Below are 22,466 nucleotides of genomic sequence, written 5' to 3' on the forward strand. Positions count from 1 at the left end.
GTCCAAACAAGGTCAGTCCTTCCAAAAAGCAATGTTAACTGTAGTGTCCTAAAGTGGTATGGGGGAAAAACAACAACCTGGAGATCAGGAATGAGACCAAGTAATTTCCTACTGACCAGGAATCAGTGTATAGTCAACACCATCTACCACAGTCAATCAGTAATTCAGGGGGAAAAATGCACAAAAACCATATTCTTTTTTTTGGTAGCACCTAATTCAAATCATGACTAAATTTCTAGCAATCATTCCAATCTAGTGTGCATTCATTTAAAGAGCACCTACTTTGGCACAGTGGGGGAAATAAAGATAAATGAAAAAGAGTATCTGTCTTAAAGAGTTTATGCACTGATACGGACGATAGTACATGCGCACAAATAACAAAAAACAGAAGTTGACGTGGTGATAAATGCTCCCAGTGAAGCACAGGTTAAGTGCTGAGGAGTCTTAGAGTAGAGACAGGTTTATTTCTAGCTTGCAGGATTTAAAAACGTTTCATGGAAGTGGCATTTAGACTGGATTTTGAAGGATAAGCAGGATTTATGGGTGGAGAAATTAGGGACGGAAGTGGGAAGGCAGAAAAGAAAGGCCTTCCAACTACTACTTATCAAAATGTGACCTGAGGACGGCCTGCAATAGAATCTGAGGAAGCTGCATTTGTGCTAGGTCTTGAAGGACTAGCAGGATTTCCACAGGCAGGGATGGAGAAAAAGAATTTTCCAGAAAGAGGAAACATTTTCTCCATCCCACCTGTACATGTGCAGTTGTTACTTAGGCAGCCCTTTTGTCTCCTTTTTCTCACAGTTCCTTATCATGAAATGCCACCACTCATTCATCCCAAACTGGTTGCCATATGGTTGGACTTAGATGCTTTAACCAATCAGAAACTGAAATTGGTTGCTTTTCCATTGGTTCACTGAGGTTTCAGAATTTTAATAGGCTCAATTTAAGTGCACTAAACTCAGATTAAAAAAAAAAAAACAAAAAACCATGGTTCCAGGTTGTCCCAAGTTACCTACATGGTCTCAGGAATGATTTCTCAAAGTGACAGTCCACAGACTACCATTCTGCATCAGAGTGAATGATGGGATCTGCTTAAATGCAGATTCCTGGATCCCACTGCAAGGCCACTAAATCAGATTCTCTGCAGGTGTGATCCAGGAATCTGAACTTCAACAAGTTTTCTGAGCAATTCTGAAGTGCACTAAAGTGTGAGAAACATCGAGTGGAAGAGGACAGAGCAAAGGTAAAAAGGTGAGAGCCCAGGAACAATGCAGTGGGCCCTGAGGTGCATGAATGGAAGAATACTGACCTATAAAGGTAACTTGAGGTTAGACCACAAAAGGCCTTCACTGTCAGAGTCGGGGTTTGAGATGTATTTGAGCGGCAACAGGGAGTCATCCCTTTCAGTGGCAGAACACTGTGGTTAAAAGCCTGAAATATGGAGCCAGGCTGCCAGGATTCAAATTTAGCTCCTCAACTCACTAGCTACCTGACCTTGGGTAAGATTCTTAACCTTTCTCTGCCTCAGTTTCCTCATCCATAAAACAGGGAGAACAACAGTACTCATCACATAGGGTTGTCATGAGATTAAGTGAGTTCATATCTGTAAAATGCTTAGAGCTGGGACTGACATATAGTAAGTCCAAATAGATGTTGGAATACAATTTTTGAACAGGGGTGTAACACGGTGATGGATCACTTTTTGGAAGATTAAAATGGCAGTAATATATAGGAGTCACCTACGCATCCCCCACCAGCAAATCCTATAATTTTTTTCCTCTAACTCAGTGGTTCACAACCTTAGCTACATATTTGAATCACCTCCTCCTCCTCCTGATCTGGTATAAGTCTACCAAGGTAATTCCAATATGCACCCATGGTTGAGAACCAAGGCTCCAAATATATTTCAAATTTGTCCACTTCTAATTATTGAGTCCTCAGTATATACAAGACACTGTGCCAGGTCCTTCTCTTATCTCATTGAAATCTCACAAACATCTTGAAGGTAGAAGCTAACATTATCCTCACTTTAAAGATTGGTAGAAAGGTTGAATAAAGTCATCCAACTACAAAGTAGCAAGGCTGGGATTAGAACCAAGGCAGTTTGGCTCCAAAGGCTCCACTCTGAACCACTACTGTGTTCCCAGTCCAAGCACTCGTTTTCTCACACTGAAAAGAGTACTACCCTAACCATCTTGCTAGTCTCTCCACTTCCATTATTGCCTCCCTCCAATCTAGTCTGGACACAGTAGCCAGTGAGATCTTATAATATGTTAATTGGATCACTTCATACTCTTTCTCACAACCTTCCAATAGCTTCCCAATGCATTAAAAATGGGCATCCAAAATCCTTCCCATGGCCCTCAGAGTCCCGCATGGTCTAACTTCTAGTCACCTCTCCAGCCTCATCCCATGCCAGTTTCAACCACAGTCACTACATTTCAGCCACACTGGTCCTTAGGCTCTTTGAATGCTCTAAGCTCTTCCCTGCCTGGGGCCTTTGAACTTTCCTTTCTCTCTACTTGGAATGCTCTTCTTTGGGCTCTTTGCATGGATGACTCCTTTTTATCTTTCAGGTCTCAGCTTAAATGTCACCTTCTCAGAGAGGCCTTCCCGACAACTCAATCTAAATAAACTACTTATTTTTTGTCTCAGTCCTTTGTTTATTTTCTGCATAGTACTCACATTGTCTGTATTTTCATGTTTGCTTATTATTTGTCTTTTCTGGTGAGTTCCATAAGAGCAAAGAACGTATCTTGGCTGCTATGTATGCTATATATATATTGTTGTGTACGTTGTGTACTGCAAAAGGATGCCACAGCTACAGGGGTGCATTCCTTGGGATTTTCTGAAAAATGGCAATAAAGTATCTTACGTAAGGGAATCCTTTTTGTAACTCACATAAAGATGCCATATGGTCTAGCACCGCCCTATATGTCTACTGTATTTATCAATATAAATACCCCAATTCTAGCACAATGCTGAGCATACAGTAGATGGTCAAAAAATATGTTGACTGGACAGAAGGAAAGAGGACAAAATTAGGATATTGCCAGTGGGAAAGTGGGAAAAGGGAGAGATACAGATAACTGCCGACAGATTTGGTAATTTGAGAAGAGGTAACAAAGGAGAAATTAAAGGGGATTACATTTGATCCCAGGAACCTACAGAAAAAAACTAGTGCCTATATATATATATACACCTAAAGAAGAAAAGACTGATGTGAGAAGATAATTCAATTTTGAATATAATTTGAGAAAATGCTTTCTGTTTTTGCTTTTATTGAGTTTGTCACCATCTTATTATGGGGTTTTAAAAATATACCTAAATTTGCCCTGCACAGTCTTCAAAATGGCCACATCAGTTCTTTGCAAGGTCCACTCTTCCTTTTAAGGCTATGAATGAAAATAGTCTGTGTTTTATGATACAATAATTTAAGGGCCAAGCTAGAAGGGATTAAGGATGGAGAAATAAATATATTCACTTTCACATTTGATGACTCTCTCCCATCCTCCCCTGAAGCACAGCAATCCATCCAGTGCAGTTTTTTTTTTTTTTTTTTTTTTTTATGACTGTGGTCTTTAAAATCAATGTTTTAATTACTTTTTCCCTTTGTTAATTAAACTACCTTTAAAAACTAAGGCTACCATAAAAATTACCTTTCCCTAGGACACTGGACAGGCATTTTCCTCTTTTCTGAATTCTACTACACAGGATAGCACCACCCAGGGCTCTTGGGATATAACACACCTACCTCTGCATACCCGGCAGCAGGAATCTGGAACAGAGACTGGGAAGGCACAGGTTAATTTGGGGCAAGTCTTGAGACCACAATACACATTTCCCTCCTGCCAAGGAGAAATAGAATTAAGATCAGAAGCATCTAGGATAAGTGTAAAGGCTTCACTTAATACCTGAGATAGAGCAGGGACTCAGAACATGGCATGTCCTTCCCCCCAGCTCTCCCATTGTCAGTTCTCGGTACTTCCTACATTTTATTACACATTATTTTTTTTCTCCTACAATTCCTCCATGCCAGAGACTAAGTCACAGAAAAGTTAGCAATCCTAGTCGAGCATCATGGTCTAAGGTGGTACAAAGTAGTCTGTCAGGGATGCCATTGAGCCTTTGAACCACCAATTATAGTCTTGTTTCTTTCTTCTCTTTTCATGGCATCCTTGGTCCCCCAGCTGGATTGGGGGTTTAAAGGAATGAAGATTTATTTCATAGCTTTCATTTGTAATATTCACTAGACTCTCCCTTCCAAACCAAAGGAACAAGCTCTCTGGGATAATACAAAACTATACAAGATGATCTGATGGTCACAGCTCAGTCTTGCACAAGGCAAGGGAGAGGATAAAATTTACTTGGTGGTTACATCTGTCTTTGCAATAATCCTGATTTCCTAAATTTCTATCTTCCAAATGTTATTCCTTAAACCTTGTTCTTAGTTCTTAGAAGCATATTCTTCTAGGGCTAGAAGGGTTCCTGGAAGGCCATTAGGAAAGCAAGTCCACAATGAAATTCTCCTAAATTTATGATTATGATTTAATGCAACTCATGTTTTATTCAAACACCTGACAGTGCAGGCACAAATGGAAGTACAAATACAGAGGAAGCTCTTGTATTTGGGTAGGGCCTGGCAGGAATGTTAAGATGTATGGTCTTACCGAACAGCTGCACTGGGTGCATTGATTGGGTTGCCGATTCTGAAAGAGCCCTTCAGCCACGAACAGCTCTCCATGTTGGTAAGTTGTCCCATTGTACTCGCAAGACTTGCTGGTCACCTTATTGTTCACTGGGGGCAAGGAGTCTTCTAGAACAGGGTGGAGAAAAACTACACTGAGTATTGGCATCATTGAAAAGAATTTCATAAATCCCAACAGCAGACGGACCTGTACTACATAGAGGGAGTTTTAAGACAGTCCTTGCTCCAGTGGCCAATGATTTTAAATAACATTGAAATAGCCAGACAAATATAGCAGCTGACATTACCATCTATCCATCCATCCATCCATCCATCCATCCAACCATCTATCCATTCTTTTATTTGTTGACCATTTACTGAGCACCTACTATGTGCCAGGAATTGTAATATGTGTTAGAGAGGGATCAGAGAACACGGACAAGGTCCCTGCCTAGACGGAGCTAATATTCCTAGATGAATAAGATATTATCTTTCCTCAAAGGAAGGAGTCCATGCTACCTCTATTTAATCTTTTCCCCCGGTTGCTTCAGAAGGGGACCCATCTATTATAATTGCCCTGGTAACTTTATTCCCTCCAACATTTATTTATTTATTTATTTATTATTTAGAGACTGAGTCTCACTCTGTTGCCCAGGTTGGAGTGAATGGTGCGAGCTCTGCTCACTGCAACCTTTGCCTCCTGGGTTCAAGCGATTCTCGTGCCTCAACCTCCCAAGTATCTGAGACTACAGGCGCCTGCCACCATGCCTGGCTATTTGTTACTATTAGTATTAGTAGTAGTAGAGATGGGGTTTCACCATGTTGACCAGGCTGGTCTCAAACTCAATTGATCCACCTGCCTCATCTTCCCAAAGTGCTGGGATTATAGGTGTGAGCCACGGCGCCCAGCCACCACCCACATTTTAAATCACTTTTGTGCTTATCTATTTGTTCCAGCCTCTGTGGTTTTGCTTATTTTTAATCCCTCCACCAAGACTGCCCACTCCCCGACTCTTTTCTACCCATTGAAGTCCTATCTGATCTTGAAGGTTCAGCTTATGCCCCCTTTCCTCCACGAAGCATTCTCTAAATAACTCCAGCCACAATCTGGACCTCTCAAGGCATCTAATGTCTGAAGCACACAATATGACATTTGAATATTATTGAAACTCATATTTGTGAATTATAGTAACCCAGCAGACCATTTACAAAGAGATTTCACATATATTATTACAATGGAGCTTTATAACAACCCTGTGAATCAAGTAGGGTAAATTCTTACCTTCATTTTCATTTTAGGGAAATAGGGTTGCTGAGGTTATGTGAATTATTTGAAGTCACAAAGCTAGTGAGTGGTGAAAAAAGGAACTGAAACCAACAATAGATACAACCAGAGCTTGGAAAGTGCCTGCCATGAGACAGTGGAACGAGAGAAATCAGGGGAGCTGTATGTTTCATTAAGGAGGGGCTTAGAGAGTTGAACCATCCTTTCTTTCCATCAGTCAAAACTATAAGGAATATGAATCTAGTTTATGGTGGGTAAGTTGTACCTCAATACAACTGTTTAAAAAAACAGGCATGGTGGCTCACGTCTGTAATCCCAGCACTTTGGGAGTCCAAGGCGAGCAGATCATGAGGTCAGGAGATCGAGACCATCCTGGCTAACACAGTGAAACCCTGTCTCTACTAAAAAATACAAAAAATTAGCCAGGCATGGTGGTGAGTGCCTGTAGTCCCAGCTAATCAGGAGGCTGATGCAGGAGAATGGCATGAACTCAGGAGGTGGAGCTTGCAGTGAGCCGAGATTGTGCCACTGCACTCCAGCCTGGGTGACACAGCGAGACTCCATCTCAAATAAAACAAAACAAAACAAACAAACAAAAGAATGAAATCATTCTCAGGATGTAGTGAAAACGATAAGGCTAACAATAATAACATCCATAATAATAATAATACAATAATAGATACCATTTATCAAGCCCTAGCTATGTGCTAGGCAGGAGTGAGTGCTTTTACATACACAATCTCATTGGCTCTTACTAATAATGTTCTGATGTAGACATTATGATTATGCCCATTTTGCAGATGAGGAAACTAAGGCTTAAGAGATCAATTGACTTACCCAAGGTGACACAACTTGCAAGTGGCAGCACTAAGATACAAATTGATGTCTGACTGATTCTAGAACCTTCTCTCATAGCCACTATCAAAAAGAGTGCCAATCACTTTAAACCTATAATAAGGAAGGGACCATTTAATTAAAAACCAAAACCCAAACCACTAGAACATGAAGGCTATGCTGTCCCTAATGTTGTGGCCTAAAATACCCAGACAACAGACAATGCGCTTCCTTTGGCTTCAGTGATTTGGGTAACTAACTCAATTCTATACTTCGCTATATAAATTGATCTAACATCTATTTCTGAGCAATTCACTCTTAGAGTGTTAACTACTTATTAATGACCCTTTACAGGATATAAAGAAAGTTCCTTACTTTTGCCTATAAAGACAGCCTTAGCTCCTAGAAAGTTTAACTCATACTAATTGACTCTCTGTCTGGGCTAAGAGGCCCTGCCCCTGCCCACAAGCGTATACAATCAGACAGCTGCAGCTGGCAGACATGAGTGAAACCCATCAGAGAAAGGACAGAAGCAGACCCATTTGCCCCTTGGGCTCTAATTATTCCAAATCTCAGCATTATGTGGTGAAGGAAAACTACAGTGACCTACAAAATAATATTTGCCATGGCTCTTACAGGAGCTGGCAGATGTTTGGAATACCAAAAAAACAACAACAACAAAAAAAGAAGTTTGGAATTATTTTGCCTCAAAAGAATGTGGCTTGATTTTTGAACCAGGCCTTCTACCAAGGGATCAATGGCAAGGCAACTGCAGGGTGAGATTTTCCAGCGAAAGAATGATCTTGAGAATCTTCCTTGCAATAGTCTTCTGAGTAACCTGGCATTGGAGTCTTATTCTACTCAATAGGAGATAAGGAAAAAGAGAAAGAGAAAGAGAGGAAGACACAGTAGAATCAAAGAAAAAGAAACCAATTATGGTCATGCTTAAGGCTAGTTTTATGCAATAAAAGTCTTAACATCTTCTCATTCTTATTTCATTCTTCCAACAACCTTAATGGTGTATATGTTAGCGGTGGGGGCGAATTACTGAAAATGAGGCTACTAGTACTCCAAAAGATTTGTCCCATGTCACACAGCTGTTTAACAGGAGAGCCAACTCAGAAATATAGCTTTCCTGCCTTCAAATTTGTGCTCTTCACAGAATGGGTGTTAAAGCTTCAGAGTAGGATCACTGAGTCATAATCCCAACTCAGTGCTACCGACTCCCCACAATCTTGTACAAGGCACTTTACCTCTTTAAGCCTCAATATTTCTAGGAATGCGATATGGACTCAAATCTCCCCTTGCATCTTTAGAGGGCCAACACAGCATGCTTCCTAACTGCAGAAGGAAGAAAAGCCACCTCACACTTTACCTTCTCCTCTCCCAGATTTTCAAAGTTGGCTGGGCTAGTAACCAACTATCCTTGGAACACATTCCGGGTTCCTGACTGAAAACTAGCAGAAAATCACTTCAAAGCAAAGCTGGTTACAGGGCCCCTCAGGGAATGCTACAATAGGAAGGACCAGGCTGCATGACTTCTAGCCTCCCCCATCTCTTCTGTTTCCAGTCAAATTCCCACCTAGCACTAAAAGGAGAACTGGAGAAAAAACCATCATAGGGTGAGCAGACAAGCACTAAGCCATGTGACCACAGATGTGTTGGGAAAGAGGAGGTTTCTTCTCCCCAAGTGAGGGATGATCTCATATGTAAGTAGAACTATGATTTCCGGGATGCTCAAAAAATACCCCCTTATCCTAAATGTCTCTTACCACCTTTTCTCACACTGATGCTTAAAATGCCACTATTGGAAGTCCATTCCTCTAGGTTAAATGGCTGCCTTTTGCAATCAGATTTTATAATCCCAAGACTTCTATGAGAGGGTACACTTACACCTTGTCACTAACTAACACCCCAGTGTCAATAACTGCCACAGACCTTTTTTTTTTGGTCCTTCAGAGCAACTGGCAAATTTTACCACGAAGTCTGTGGTTCCACTTCACTGCTTTTTGTACACCTTCTCTCCTCTCCTGGTGCTACCCTTCTTCCCACACGCTGGAACCAAGTCCTCATACTGACTGCTCTCTTCCCCGCTCTCCCCACCCTATAAAATGATCATTTCCATAGTAGGACAGTTATTGGATAGTCAGAAAAGCAGCTTGCACGTCAGGAGAAAAATCTACTCCCAGTGTTATAAATATGAACCTCCCCAGAGCTTTCAGAGATCAGTTGCTAATCTCCTTGATGCCAAGCCATCTTTTCTTTTGTCATTACTGCCATTACTTTGGTTCCTACTTTTCTTCTGATGGCTGAGCCTGATTCTAGCATTTCTTTGGTTCTCTGTCATTCTACTGATACAGTCCTGGAACATTTGCAGGCTGTTGGGGGGGTGGTGGGTGGAGAAACGACATGGAAATGAAGGTAAAGGCTAGAAAGAAGAGGTTATATTCTCTTTAATTACCCATGACACACAGAGAGACACATACATCTAACAAAGTAAAACTATATCATGTAAAGGGCTTTACCCCAGGTCTCAGAAATATATGGGAAGAGAGAATGACAAAAAGGCCACGAAAGAAACCCCTAGAATAGGATGCTGTTCCTTTGTGCGTATCTCACAGCGATGCAAGAGAAAAAAACTGAGCCTGGTCTTTGGGGTCTGCAGACATTGGTCTCTGAGGTCCCAGCTGCTATGATCTGAATATTTGTGTGCCTCTGAAATTCATATGTTGAAATCGTAACCCCCAAGGTGATGGCTTTTAGGAGGTGGGGCCTCTGGGACATTATTAGCTTATAAGGGCAACATCCTCATGAATGAGATTAGTGCCTTTATTAGAAGAGGCCTGTGGGAGCTTGTTTGCCCCTTCTACTATATAGGCTCACAGGGAGAAGGCATCGTTTCTGAACCAAAAACCAAGCCCTCATCAGAGAACAAATCTGATGGTGCCTTGATCTTGGATTTCCAGCTTCCAGAACTGTGAGAAATAAATTTCTGTTGTTTATAAGCTACTCAGTTTATGGTGTTTTGTTATACTAGTTCAAACAGACTAAGACACCAACTTTGGCATGTCTTGGTTCTATGATCTTAGGAAGGTTTCAGTACGCCTTCTACTTTACATGGCTGTGAGGTTTAGTGATAATTAATTTTTTTTTTTTTTTGAGACAGAGTCTCGCTCTGTCGCCCAGGCTGGAGTGCAGTGGCTGGATCTCAGCTCACTGCAAGCTCCGCCTCCTGGGTTCACGCCATTCTCCTGCCTCAGCCTCCCGGGTAGCTGGGACTACAGGCACCCGTCACCTCGCCCGGCTAGTTTTTTTGTATTTTTTAGTAGAGACATGGTTTCACCGGGTTAGCCAGGATGGTCTCGATCTCCTGACCTCGTGATCCGCCCGTCTCGGCCTCCCAAAGTGCTGGGATTACAGGCTTGAGCCACCGCGCCCGGCTAGTGATAATTAATTTTAAAAGCCCAAAAGTATCTGGTACATAACATTCACAATAAATGGTAGACGATGTTACTCTAGAAAGAGGGCACAGAGAGGAAAGCAGTAAAGTTGAAGAATATGAAGGAATTTTCCCAATTTCCGTGGATGATAACTAATTGAAAGGCATTTGCTTTGTACTGATGTGTATGGTAGGTGCTATGGAGACATGAGTCAAAACACTATTTCTCTCTTGTTTTCTTACTCCTTCAACAAGCACTTGTGGAGGTCTTTGACTATACCTGGCACTAATAGATACTTGACTATACATTGACAATACCTGGCACTATGTTACATTAAAGCTACAAAGAAAAATAGGACATTCCCCTGACTTCAAGTAAAATCCTGCTTTCATTGGAGGGGAAGGAACAAAAAGGTGTTAAATGATAATGTATATAAACAACACATAAAGGTTCATAAAGGAAGAGAGGTCAGATAATCACAAATTGCCATTGTTAAGTGGGGAGAAGTATCAACTGCATCAATAAGGATTCAGGTTAGATACTAAAAAAAATTCCTTGCTGAAAGGGTTATTAGAAACTGAAACCACAGGCCAACTAGGTATGTAAGGAAATTATTTTCAAACTAGGTTCTGTGCTGCTTTAGGATTCTTCAGACATACTTGAGGGATCTGAAAAAAAATCCCTTCCCCATTTCTACTTCAACAGAATACGTCTTAGTTTATTAGTGAATGTGTTTTTATTAGTTTTTTATGATTTCATTTGAAGAAAGGGTTTGCGGCCATAAGACACTGTAAAACACTGGAATAGAATCTCTTCACATATTTGCTGTTTGGGGATTAAAATCCTATTTGTCCCTAATATATAAAGAGCTTCTAGAAATTGACAAGAAACAGATTCATAACCCAACGGTAAAAATGAAAAAAGGATATAAATAGACAGTTGACAGAAATGGAACTACAAGTGACCCTTGGACATGAAAAAATCAACCTCATTCATTAGAGAAATATAAATTAAAACTGCAATGAAATACCATTTTTCTTATCAGATTTAGAAAAATCCAAAAGTTTGAATAAAACACTCTTGGTAAGTCTGTGAAGAATTGATTAAAACACAATGAAGGGTAATTTAGCAATATATGTTCATTTAAAAATACATATATATTTGACCCAACAATCCCATTTTTAAGAATTTATTCTACAAATATACTTGCACATGTGAAACATATAAAAGTTATTCATTGCAGCATTGTTTGTAATGGCTGAATATGGAAACAACTTCTATGTCCATTGATAGAAATCTGATTAAATAAATGATGGCTCATTATTATAACAAAATATTATGTAGTTCTATAAAATAAGTTCTCTGTGCACTAATACAGAAAGATATATTATTAAATGATGAAAACAAGGTGTAAAATGATGCGCACAATAAACTACTTTTTATGTAAATGAAAAAACTATTTTAAAAAAATATATATTTATATTTGCTTACATTTCCATAAAAATCTGGAAAGATATATAACTACTAAAAGTTATGGGGGAACTACATGTTGTAGGGAGAAGATAAGAATTGGGTGAGTGTGGGTCAGGTGAATAAGATCTTCTATTGCATTCTTTTATATGTATACCTAGATATATAATCATATATACATGTACATATACATATGCATTCATATTCTTGAACGATATAAATGTATTCTTCATTACATTTGAAGACTATGTTTGAAAAAACTTCTACTTGAAGGCCATAGACTAGACTAGGTGAACATTTTGGGTCCCTTCCAACCATAGAAAATCAATCCTACAAAGCTGGTCATCAGAAGCCCGGTTGTATTCCTACTAGTGGGAGAGATTCTAGCTATGACTTTGTGTTCCCAGTCTTATTCCAATAAGTGGGTTCTCTCCACCGACATTATCGAGCTCCTCCATCTGGGCAAAGTGGAGGTTGTTACACTGCTTTCTTAAACAGTGTTAAAGTAATTGTGTAAATCTGAGCTGTCTTTCAGTCCTTGGCCCAAATGGAAGGAACACAGACAAACAAGGGTGCTAGTGGGAAACCACCCATGGCCTTCTACCAGAGCACCGCTGCAATGGAGGGAGGAGCCGCTGGGATCTAGCTGCATCTCAGTCAGGCAAAGTAAGAGCATACATCTGGCATGCAACACATCTTGCAGAATGAATGTATCAAAAACAGTGGGCTGGGCGCAGTGGCTCACACCTCTTAATCCCAGCACTTTGGGAGGTGGAGGTAGTGGATAACCTGAGGTCAGGAGTTCGAGCCCAGCCTGGCCAAACATGGTGAAACCCCGTTTCTACTAAAAATACAAAAAATTAGCCAAGCGTGGTGGTGGGAGCCTGTAATCCTAGCTACTCCGGAGGATGAGGCAGGAGAATTACTTGAACCTGGGAGACGGAAGTTGCAGTGAGCTGAGGTTGTGCCACTGCACTCCAGCCTGGGCAGCAAGAGTAAATCTCTGTCTCAAAACAAAAACAAAAACGAAGAACAGTGGGTGTCTGCAGCCTCCCCCAACCTCCAAAAAGTAACAATGCTCATATTCTGAGGCTATGTGGATTCAGATGACGTTTTCCTTGGGATGCTCCCTGCTTCAAATGGGTCCATCAGTTGAATCAGTGATGCCTACCTTTAGATTTCTTTTTTTTTTTTCCCCCCAGCACTCCAACTGCCATCACTTCCTTTTCCCCTGGGCCTCTTGATGTGACGACTTAACTAGATCTGCTTTCCTTGGGTAGAGTCCAATGATTTCTAGATTTTCCCCAAACTCTCCTCCCCCATAAAAACTTAACACTTCTGTGGCCCATCACATTAAGGTCATGCTGGCAGGCCTTAATACTAATCCCATTAAGTAATTTATACTGAAATGAAAATGGAAGACAGTGTTTTAAAACAGGGTCCTTTGCTAGATAATTACATTGTAACATAGGCCTTTGATGTTTTATTCATAATGAGGCTGTAGAACATAGGGTAAAGAGTGTTAAACTTTCTAGAACTTAAGACTTGAATGAGGGAACTTGCTGAAAATGCAGCTTCCAAGACCTGTCCTAGGGGGAGGGGAAGCCTTACTTCATAATGTCCCATTTGGATTCAAATTAAAGCTCCATTAAGTAATTACTGCTTGTTAGCTGAACAAATTCTTAGCATCTCTGAGTCTCAGTTCCCCCATCTATAAAATGGGGATGATAATGGTACCTACCCCATAGGTTGCTGTGATGATCAAACAAAGTAAGACGTATAATCTGTTCAGCATAGCACCAAGTACATATTAATGCCCAATAAATGTAATTGTTGTTCTTTTACTACTAGCTATAAATGGTAGGGTTTCTGGAGGGCAGAAAGCAGGCTGGTAGGGAAAGAGATGTGGGGCTACTTAACCCTTACAGTGGTCATCCTCTTACCACACTGGCAGACCCTGCCTCTGTATAAGGCTTATGCTGAACTCCAAAGTAGCAGTGACATTTACTTTTCAGTCAGTATTATATACTGTAAATTTTAGAAATTCTCAACACCCGTAATGTAATGACAAGGTTTGCTTTTACCCCGTGCAGTCTTTCACAGTCTTTCCCTGCCCTGTAAAACTTCTCAAAAATTGTCAGATCCCAAGTGGTTACTAGAGATTCACTTCTGAGCCATCACATCCACATGCCGCAGCTCCTGGGTGAACACCATCTGCCCCATTTTCCCATCTCAGTGGGAAGACCATCAGGCGTGATTTAGCCAAGCAGTTGCTTTCTAGCCAGAGCTATTTACCAAACACTAAGACTCTACTTTGGACTTATTGAGGACCCCAGACAGGTGAATTTATGCTCAGAAGGGTCACAAATGTTATTTGTGATTACGAGTAGTCCTAAAAGGCATGGAAGAGAGAGAAAGAGTGAACTCCTTGGCCAACACTCCAATTTTATTTTATTTTATTTTATTATTTTTAGAGTTGGGGTCTCACTCAGTTGCCCAGGCTGGAGTGCAGTGGTGTGATCATGGCTCATTGCAGCCTCAAACTCCTCGGATCAACTGACCTTCTTGCCTTAGCCTCCTGAGATGCTAGGATTACAGGCTCGAACTGCCATGGCTCCCACTGTATTTTAACCATCGTTTCCAGCGTCCTCTCCTGCAACATGTTTTCCAGAATTGCTAAACAAAAGTAATCGTTGATTGGTTTGACTTTCATCTTTGTTTTAGGTCACTATTGAAGGTGCTTTTCAGAAAGGATTTAATATTTTTTGGTTTAGGAAGCCTCTCTATTTCCCCCTTCAGGCATCCTTTGGCCTCCCACCCTTCATTGCCCAGCTCTTGTCTTGCCTTTTCAAGAAAACGTCACTTGATTACTTCTGCACTTGATGGTCTCTTTGTGGGAAGGGAAAACAATCAGCAGAGCAGATTGCTCCTGCGATGGTAGAGCTTCCAAAAGTGGCAAGTTCATCATGTCCCTAAACTTTCTTCCTCTCCACTCTGCCAAAATGCCTGAAATGCTCCCAGATTCAATCATCAGTTAGAGAAGGGCCCTATCTTTCCGAGAGGTTTAATATCTTCACAGTAATGAGTGCACAAGACTGGAACTATTCCCCAGTAAAGAGAAAGGCGCTGTTGGGGGGAATCCCACAATGAGACACCACTTCACATCCACTAGGTTGGCTATAATAAAAAAGACAATAATAACAAGGGTTAGCAAGTAGGTGGAGAAATTGGAACCCTTATACACTGCTGGTGAGAATGTAAAAAAATAATAGTATAGCTGCTTTGGAAGATAATCTAGCAGTCTCTCAAAAAGTTGAGCATAGAGTTACCAATATGAACCACCAATTCCATTTCCAGGTATATACACAAAAAAATTGAAAGAAGGAACTGCAACAGATATGTGTACATGAAAGTTTATAGCAGCAGCATTATTCATAATAGTTAAAAGATGGAAACAACGCAAATGCCCATCAGTAGATGAGTGGGTGAACAAAATATGGTATATCCATAAAATATAATATTATTGTTAGAATGGATGAATCTTGAAAAATTCTGCTAAGTGAAAAAAAAGGCCAGTGACAAAACACCACATACCATATAATTCCATTTACATTAAGTGTCCAAAATAGGCAAATCCACACAGAGAGAAAGAAGAACAGTGGATGCCAGGAGCTGGGGAAGGGGAGAATGGGAGTGACTACTAGTAGGTATGGGGATTCTTTTAGAGATGATGAAAATATTCTGGAGTTAGATAGTGGCGATGGATGCAACATTTTGTAAATATACTAAAACCAACTTAACTTTACAACATAAAAGGGTGAATTTTACAGCATGTAAACCTCAGTATGTATGTATACCTCAATAAAGCTGTTACCAAAAAAAAAAAAAAACTAACCTCCAAACATTATACAATACAAACACAAAGGCTGGGTATCAGACTGGAGCAGGCCTGGGAAAAATGAAGGTGCTTTGTAGGTGATAGGCAGGTGAAGAAGAGAAAGGTAAATTAAAAAGAAAAGGAGAATCACAAATGGGTAGAGGGCATCAATCTCAAGTCATAATTTTGCCCAGTGCCCCCAGCCATGGTGTATCCACTTTGGGAGATGGAGTGGTCAGCCAAACAGCTCAGCTAAAGGAGGGGGTGATGGGGGGAAGATTTTCCTGCTTGAAAGCTTCCAGGAGACTCTGTGGGATCACATCTTCAACAAGACTAGTGGCCTCCCTACTTCTACCACTGGCCCAACCCCCAGTGAGGTCCCAGGCCAGGAAATTCTTGTAGCAGATTCAGCAGATCACTCTGCAGCTAAACAGACAGACACAACACTCTGTCCCAACCAAGAAGGTGCCGAGTGAGAGGAAACAGTCATCTGCTGCTCCAGCTGGCGAGAAGAGAGTGGAAGAGGGCGCTGAAAGCTCACACCCTAGTCTAATCCCAGCTCTCCCCCTCCTCATCCGGACCCCATCTGCAGGCTGTTTTTCATCCCACTTCCGTCAATGTTTCAGCTGCTGTCAGTCAGTAGCTGACCCTGCCTGAATATGCCATCTTGTCAGACAGATGGCTAGGAAGGATGGCTTGAGGAGAGAGTGTGCAAGAAAGGGCCATGTCTCTGTGAAGCAGAGTGCTTGCAAATGGTATAGATTTGGGCTTTTTTGGGGGTGCGGGGGGACAGCCCATGTATTCTTAGCTAAGTTTCACTATTTGCTTGCTGTATGATGGAACTGCTATCACTTTGCATCTCTGGGCTTCAGTTTCTGAAGAACTTTCTGTGTGGATATGTGTATGTGTGTGTCGGAGGTAATCATTTCACCTGCTTCTCTTTCACAGGGATATATTATAAAGAACAAAAATGATTATGTTTTTTTAAAAGGTTCAGGGAGTAAAGAAGCAACATACAACAAAGCCAACTGATTATGATTATCTCCTGCTTACCAAATACATTCTATCTGAAGGCAAAAAGAGATGTATAATTTTGTCTGCTTTGGTGGTCCAGTGTCCAGAGTTACTACATCCCATAGAAGTTAGAAAAGTCCCTTCAGCTTGTGATGTGCTGCCTTACAGGTAGCAACTCTAGTCTTGCAGTGTCCGTCACCTACTTGTGAGTAAGCACACCCAAAGGTTGGAGTTCCATGTGCGGGAGCCACATCACAGTATGGCCCAGCCAGGGTCATGAAGTTCATGTCAAAAATGTATCCCCTGAGGATATGCCACTTGGCTAAAGACAGCTCTACCTCTGACTGGCCAATTCTGCCCTGACTCATGCTAGCCCCAACTTTCCCCAGACTACTCTTTGCTTACTCACATGCAGCCCCCAGGGCCCATCAAATACACTGTGATTTTCTGCAGCAACTCTCATGGTCTGCCTGTCTGTATCCTACAGTCTAGCACCTAATATAAAAGTATGCTGCGTTTTAACTGATCAATAAGTACAAAGGAAACAGGGTTTATGCCTTCTACTTCTCTATCTCCTGCTGGCTCTAGCATTGGAACACAGCATGCTGGCCGGGCGCAGTGGCTCACAACTGTAATCCCAGCACTTTGGGAGGCTGAGGTGGGTGGATCACCTGAGGTCAGGAGTTCGAGACCAGCCTGGCCAACATGGTGAAACCCTGTCTCTACTAAAAATACAAAAATTAGCCTGGTGTGGTGGCAGGTGCTTGTAATCCCAGCTAGTCAGGAGGCTGAGGCAGGATAACTGGTTGAGCCTGGGAGGCAGAGGTTGCAGTGAGCCGGGATCACACTGCTGTAGTGCACAGTTTGTGCTGTATATCGCACAGCCTGGGCAACAAGAGCAAAACTCCGTCTCAAAAAAAAGAAAAAAAAAGAACAGAGCACGGCAAGAAGGAACAAATATTCAAATAGTCATACATGCTAATTTTAATACAGTATTAATTCCATTAACATATAAATATGCATATCCAGAGGCAAGGTGGTTCTTCATTTAAGGCCAGATAGCTGGAGAGAAATAAATATGATTTCCAAAAGTGATTCAGACATGAGTTACAGAATCGATTTCTTCTGGGAAAAGGGTCTGTGGGTTCAATCAGAATCCACAGTGTTTCATGATTCTCAGTGTTTCATGACCCAAAAGAAGTACCCTCTCTATTGCCGTACAAAGCAGGGGGGCTGTGGATTTCACTTCAGCCGTATGAGATCTCTGCAAGCAACTCTGTCCAGATTCTATGGCTCTAAGGTTATGCACACTTGTTTTCAGCTTTCTGTGTGCTGAGAGTACTTACTTGTGAAAGTTTCTCATAATCCAATCTTCAGAGACAATCTTTATGTTCTTTCCTGTCAAAATTTCTTCTTTCACTTTACTGAACAGCTTTATCATCAGCTCCATTATTCAGCTCATGGACCATTCCAATCTCATTACATAAGCCTCCTAGGGTTCTATCTCCAAGAGGAAACTGGAAATGGCCTTCTCTTTTGACAGAAGGAAATGAGGCCCAGAGATGCCAAGGGGACACTGCTATTTAGTGCCAAAGCAACGATTCAAATTTAGGTCTCTTCATTTTACCTAGAGCCACAAAACATGAGGGCTAGAGAAGCCCACTAAAATCCAGTCTAATAATTGAGGAAGATAAAACACAAATCTCTCTGTTTTCAGAAGCTAATTCCTCAACCTCAAATCTTCATGTGAACTTGGATTATGTAGTTCAATAAAAAGAATCCCTTCCGTGGTGAATCTGATAGATTTGTATTATTCCTTTGCTACTGTACTATGGGTTTTAAAAATCTCTAATTACCAGGAGGTGTAATGTTAAATCAATGATTCTTCATGATGCCTCATTGTTAATGACAGGTTGTGTGGTAATGTGTCACTCACTGCCTTCCTCTTCTCCCTGAATAAATTAAGAATGAGTCCTACTATTACTTGGTTAGTTCTAATCCTTTGAGAACTAGGCTTTTTTTTTTTTTTTGAAGGTCAGTGACCCTTTGAAATGGACAAATTAGTCACTACCCTCAAGCAGCATTTACAGAAACAATGCGAGGCATCTGGATGAGACAGTGGGGAGTTCAGTCAAGCATTCCTTTGTATTGCCTACACCAGCATTTCCCAAGTCTGCTCTGCAGAGCACTACTAGTCCACAAGATGCTCTCTGAAAACAAAATTCTGTGCTTAAATGAGGTTGGGAAAAGATCCATATTCAACATTCACAGTGTCCCTTTCAATGTGTTAAAAGGATCTCACAAGTCCCATAGTAAAGAAACCTGTTTAATAACAACTCAGCATTTTCTCTGACTTTACTTATCCATCAGACTCTTTTTTTCACCTAAGTAAAAACTATGAACGCCCCAGAAAAACTCCTTGGAAAGCACTGCCCTGCACCACATCAAAACCTAGATATTTTGAGGATCTGGATATTCACCATCTTGTGGACACTACTATCTGCCAAATCCAGGACCCCACTCCCAACTTTAGTCACACTCAACCTTCAGCTAAGACCTAACATGTTTCTCCTAGATGACTGATAGCATCTCCAATATCTTTTCTTTCATTAGCAAGCCCTATAAATCAAGAGAAAACGCTCCCCTGTGAAATACTGTATAGTGCTAATAACCAGAACCACTTGCAACAGCAGCCCAATGACATCAGGCACCTGGAGACACAAAGAAGTCAAGTCCAGGAGGTGATATTTTTCCCGTATATGATGAGAAGCCAGGGAAGTTATTTAAGTAGTGAAATGATTTGATGAGATTTACAGTTTTGAAAAACTATTCTGAGATGATTAGAAAAGAGATAATGAACTTGGGGGCAGAATATGTTAGGAGGTGACTGAAAGAGCCCACTGCTATCAGATTACACACTAAAGGAAGAAAAGAGGCATTCGGTACTTGAGGATTAATTGAGAAAAGTTATCCCCCAATGCACATATTATTTTGTTTGGAAAACTGTTAGCAGCTGGTTTCAGAAAGTGGCCCCTGGAGGCCACTGGCAGAGGTTGCAAGGAAGGTGATGGCACACAAGGCTCCAGGCTGCTAGAGCAGTGGGAATGCTGTTAGGAATATCCAGTCTACCTCTTCCTGGAGACCAAGGGAAGCAGCTCATCTCCCATGTCATGGAACTATTAGAGGAAAAGACAGAGTATCATTTTGCTTCTCCTAGGAAATTCTTTAAGAACCCAGACCAAAATTCCTGATGCGGGGAGAGTCATTTAGTTAAGACTACACAATACACAGAAAGGAAAGGGAAGGTGTTAGGAAATCTAGATTCTAAAGAACTCCACCACTGATTGCCATGGGATGGTGACAATTCCTTAGGAAAGAAAGGTGTGAAAAGTAAAAATATGTCAAATATTAATAAAAATTTCCAATTTGAAACTGGGCTTCTTCTTTTGGCAGCCAGATGCTCATATTAAAGTGATTAGAGTGAAAAGTGATGATAGGGGTCAGAGATCAAACAAATAAATAAGGTATATTATCATCTTTGCACTTACCAAGGCTGGGAAAACAATATGAGATTCAGTCATTGCTTTAGACCAATAATTCTCAAAAGGGGAACAAGGAGACCATGGTATCTGGTGGGAGTGGTTTCAAACTATACTTACCACCTCATCCCTGATTGAGAATCACTGCACATGATGAAAGATGTCACTGATAGGAGTATAACATATGCAAACAATTTAGAGGCAAAAAGAGTCTGAGGGTCACAGTTCCAATAATGACAATAATCACACCAATAAGATTAGGAACTAATATTTACTGGCTTGTGCTTACACTGAGCTGGCTCTGTGCTCAGAGCTTCAAGTTGATATTCATTAGTTTTTTTCTTCCTACGTTCACCCTCTAAGGTGATTACTGCTATTACCTACAGTTATAGATGAGGAAACAAAGGCTAGGAAGTGGTCAAACCAGAAGTGACCCCAGAAGTGGAGCTATACTATATTTCTCTAGAGACGGATTTTGTATTATCTGAAACTTCAGCTAGGATAAAATAGCCACCTATTTCTGACACTGTAATGGCTTTTCCTAAGTTCTTCCCACTATTTCCTCCAGAAAGGAAACTACTCTCCCTCACACATGGGCATATAGAAGGTCCAAAGAATATGAGGTAGCTACTCAAAAGGAAGTACTTGACTAACTTATCTCATATTACCTTTAAATGGCTGCAGAGAATGAAAGAGAGGGGAGGGAGACTATCACTGCAGGTTGTACCTTCTTGAGAGGAGAAGGAAGGAATGTTTAAGAACTGCAGATTACTTCACTATTTACTGGGCCAATAGAACAATCTTGGAAAGAACAACTCCTTCTGCAGAACCTAAAAATCATGTCTAGATAGCCAGCTCCTCTTCTCCAGAGACCACCAACCCTCTACTCAAAGTGTGGTATGGGGACCAGCAGCATTAACACCACCTGAGAGCTAGTTAGAAATGCAGAATCTCACACCCGCACTCCAGACCTACTGAATCATCGTCTGCACTTCAATAAGATTCCCAGTGATTCAGATTCTAAGAGTTCATCTTAATTAGAACCTTCAATAATGCTGTAGAAACAAGTCAGCTTCTCAAAGGTTAATGAGTATTGAGAAACCTTTTTGCTACCTGTACTGGACAAACATATGTCATATTTGTTCCATATGGCCTCAATCCACACGCCAGTGAGGTATAAATGCAGGCAATCTTAGAACTGAGCTCCTTGCCATCCATAACCTTTGTTTCCAACTCCCATCTCTGCAAGAAATGTCAAATACAGATCAGGATTCTAGGAAAGTGAGGGTATCTACCTCCAATTGAAAAAAAAAAACAAAAAACAACTTTACAACTACAGTAGTACTTCTCAACTGGGGCCAACTTTCTCCCAGGGGACATTTGGCAATGTCTGGAGACATTTTTGGTTGCCACGAGTTGAGAAGGGTACTCTGGCATCTAGTGGGTAGAGAAGCTGCTAAATATCCCACAATGCACAGGATAGATGATATGACAAAGAATTATCTGGCCCCAAAGTGTTTGTGAAGCGCTGTACTAGAAAAAATAATAGATACAAATAATCTAATTCCTAAATGTTTGAAATATAGCTAGGGAGAAAAGGAACATAAAAGTGCTTTTACCATTCTTGTGAACAGCTTTAGATTAGAGAGCAAAGATTTAGCTGTCCTCGAAGAGGTGATGCACTCCTTTGGCTCACATCAAACTTAGAGTTGAGCCTTTCTTTGAGCTGAAGTTCATTTCCAAAACTACACCATATAAAACCAACTGCTCAGGAAGTCACGATAGACACAGAAAAATCTTTTTTCACAAATACCAGTCTTCAAACCGAGCATTAAATAAAACAAGAAGAAGCCATGCTTTATTTTTTCCTCCTGTTCTCAACAAACAACATATATCATGAAGTAATTGAAAATAGAAAAAACCTGAACCGAGAAGTAGCTATAAGAAATACCTCACCTGTAATCCCAGCACTTTGGGAGGCCGAGGTGGGCAGATCACGAGATCAAGAGATCGAGACCATCTTGGCTAACACTGTGAAATCCCGTCTCTACTAAAACTACAAAAACATTACCTGGGCGTGGTGTTGGGGGCCTGCAGTTCCAGCTACTTGGGAGGCTGAGGCAGGAGAATGGCGTGAACCCGGGAGGCAGAGCTTGCAGTGAGCCGAGATCGCACCACTGCACTCCAGCCTGAGCAAGAGAGAGACTCCTTCTCAAAAAAAAAAAAAAAAAAAGGGGGGGCGAGGTGGTGGGCTCCTGTAGTCCCAGCTACTCGGGAGGCTGAGGCAGGAGAATGGCATAAACCTGGGAGGCAGAGCTTG

At 41.1% G+C, this 22,466-nt stretch overlaps 1 protein-coding gene across 4 annotated transcripts in view; it reads right to left on the reverse strand.

The window, feature by feature from the left end:
• CHRDL1 (chordin like 1) overlaps window positions 1-22,466 on the reverse strand; it is a 122,246-nt gene that overhangs the window by 41,955 nt on the left and 57,825 nt on the right. For 2 of the 4 annotated variants that reach the window (XM_025373276.1, XM_025373277.1), the window contains exons 5-6: window positions 4,671-4,816; window positions 3,755-3,848 (exon numbers count right to left, since the gene is read on the reverse strand). The exons of 1 other annotated variant lie outside the window; for it this stretch is intronic. In XM_025373276.1, the coding sequence (XP_025229061.1) occupies window positions 3,755-3,848; window positions 4,671-4,816 (240 nt within the window). The remainder of the gene's footprint in view (window positions 1-3,754; window positions 3,849-4,670; window positions 4,817-22,466) is intronic. One more of the 4 variants, XM_025373278.1, reaches the window with a different exon arrangement.

This window comes from Theropithecus gelada, chromosome X (genome assembly GCF_003255815.1).
Source record: "Theropithecus gelada isolate Dixy chromosome X, Tgel_1.0, whole genome shotgun sequence".
NCBI lineage: Eukaryota > Metazoa > Chordata > Mammalia > Primates > Cercopithecidae > Theropithecus > Theropithecus gelada.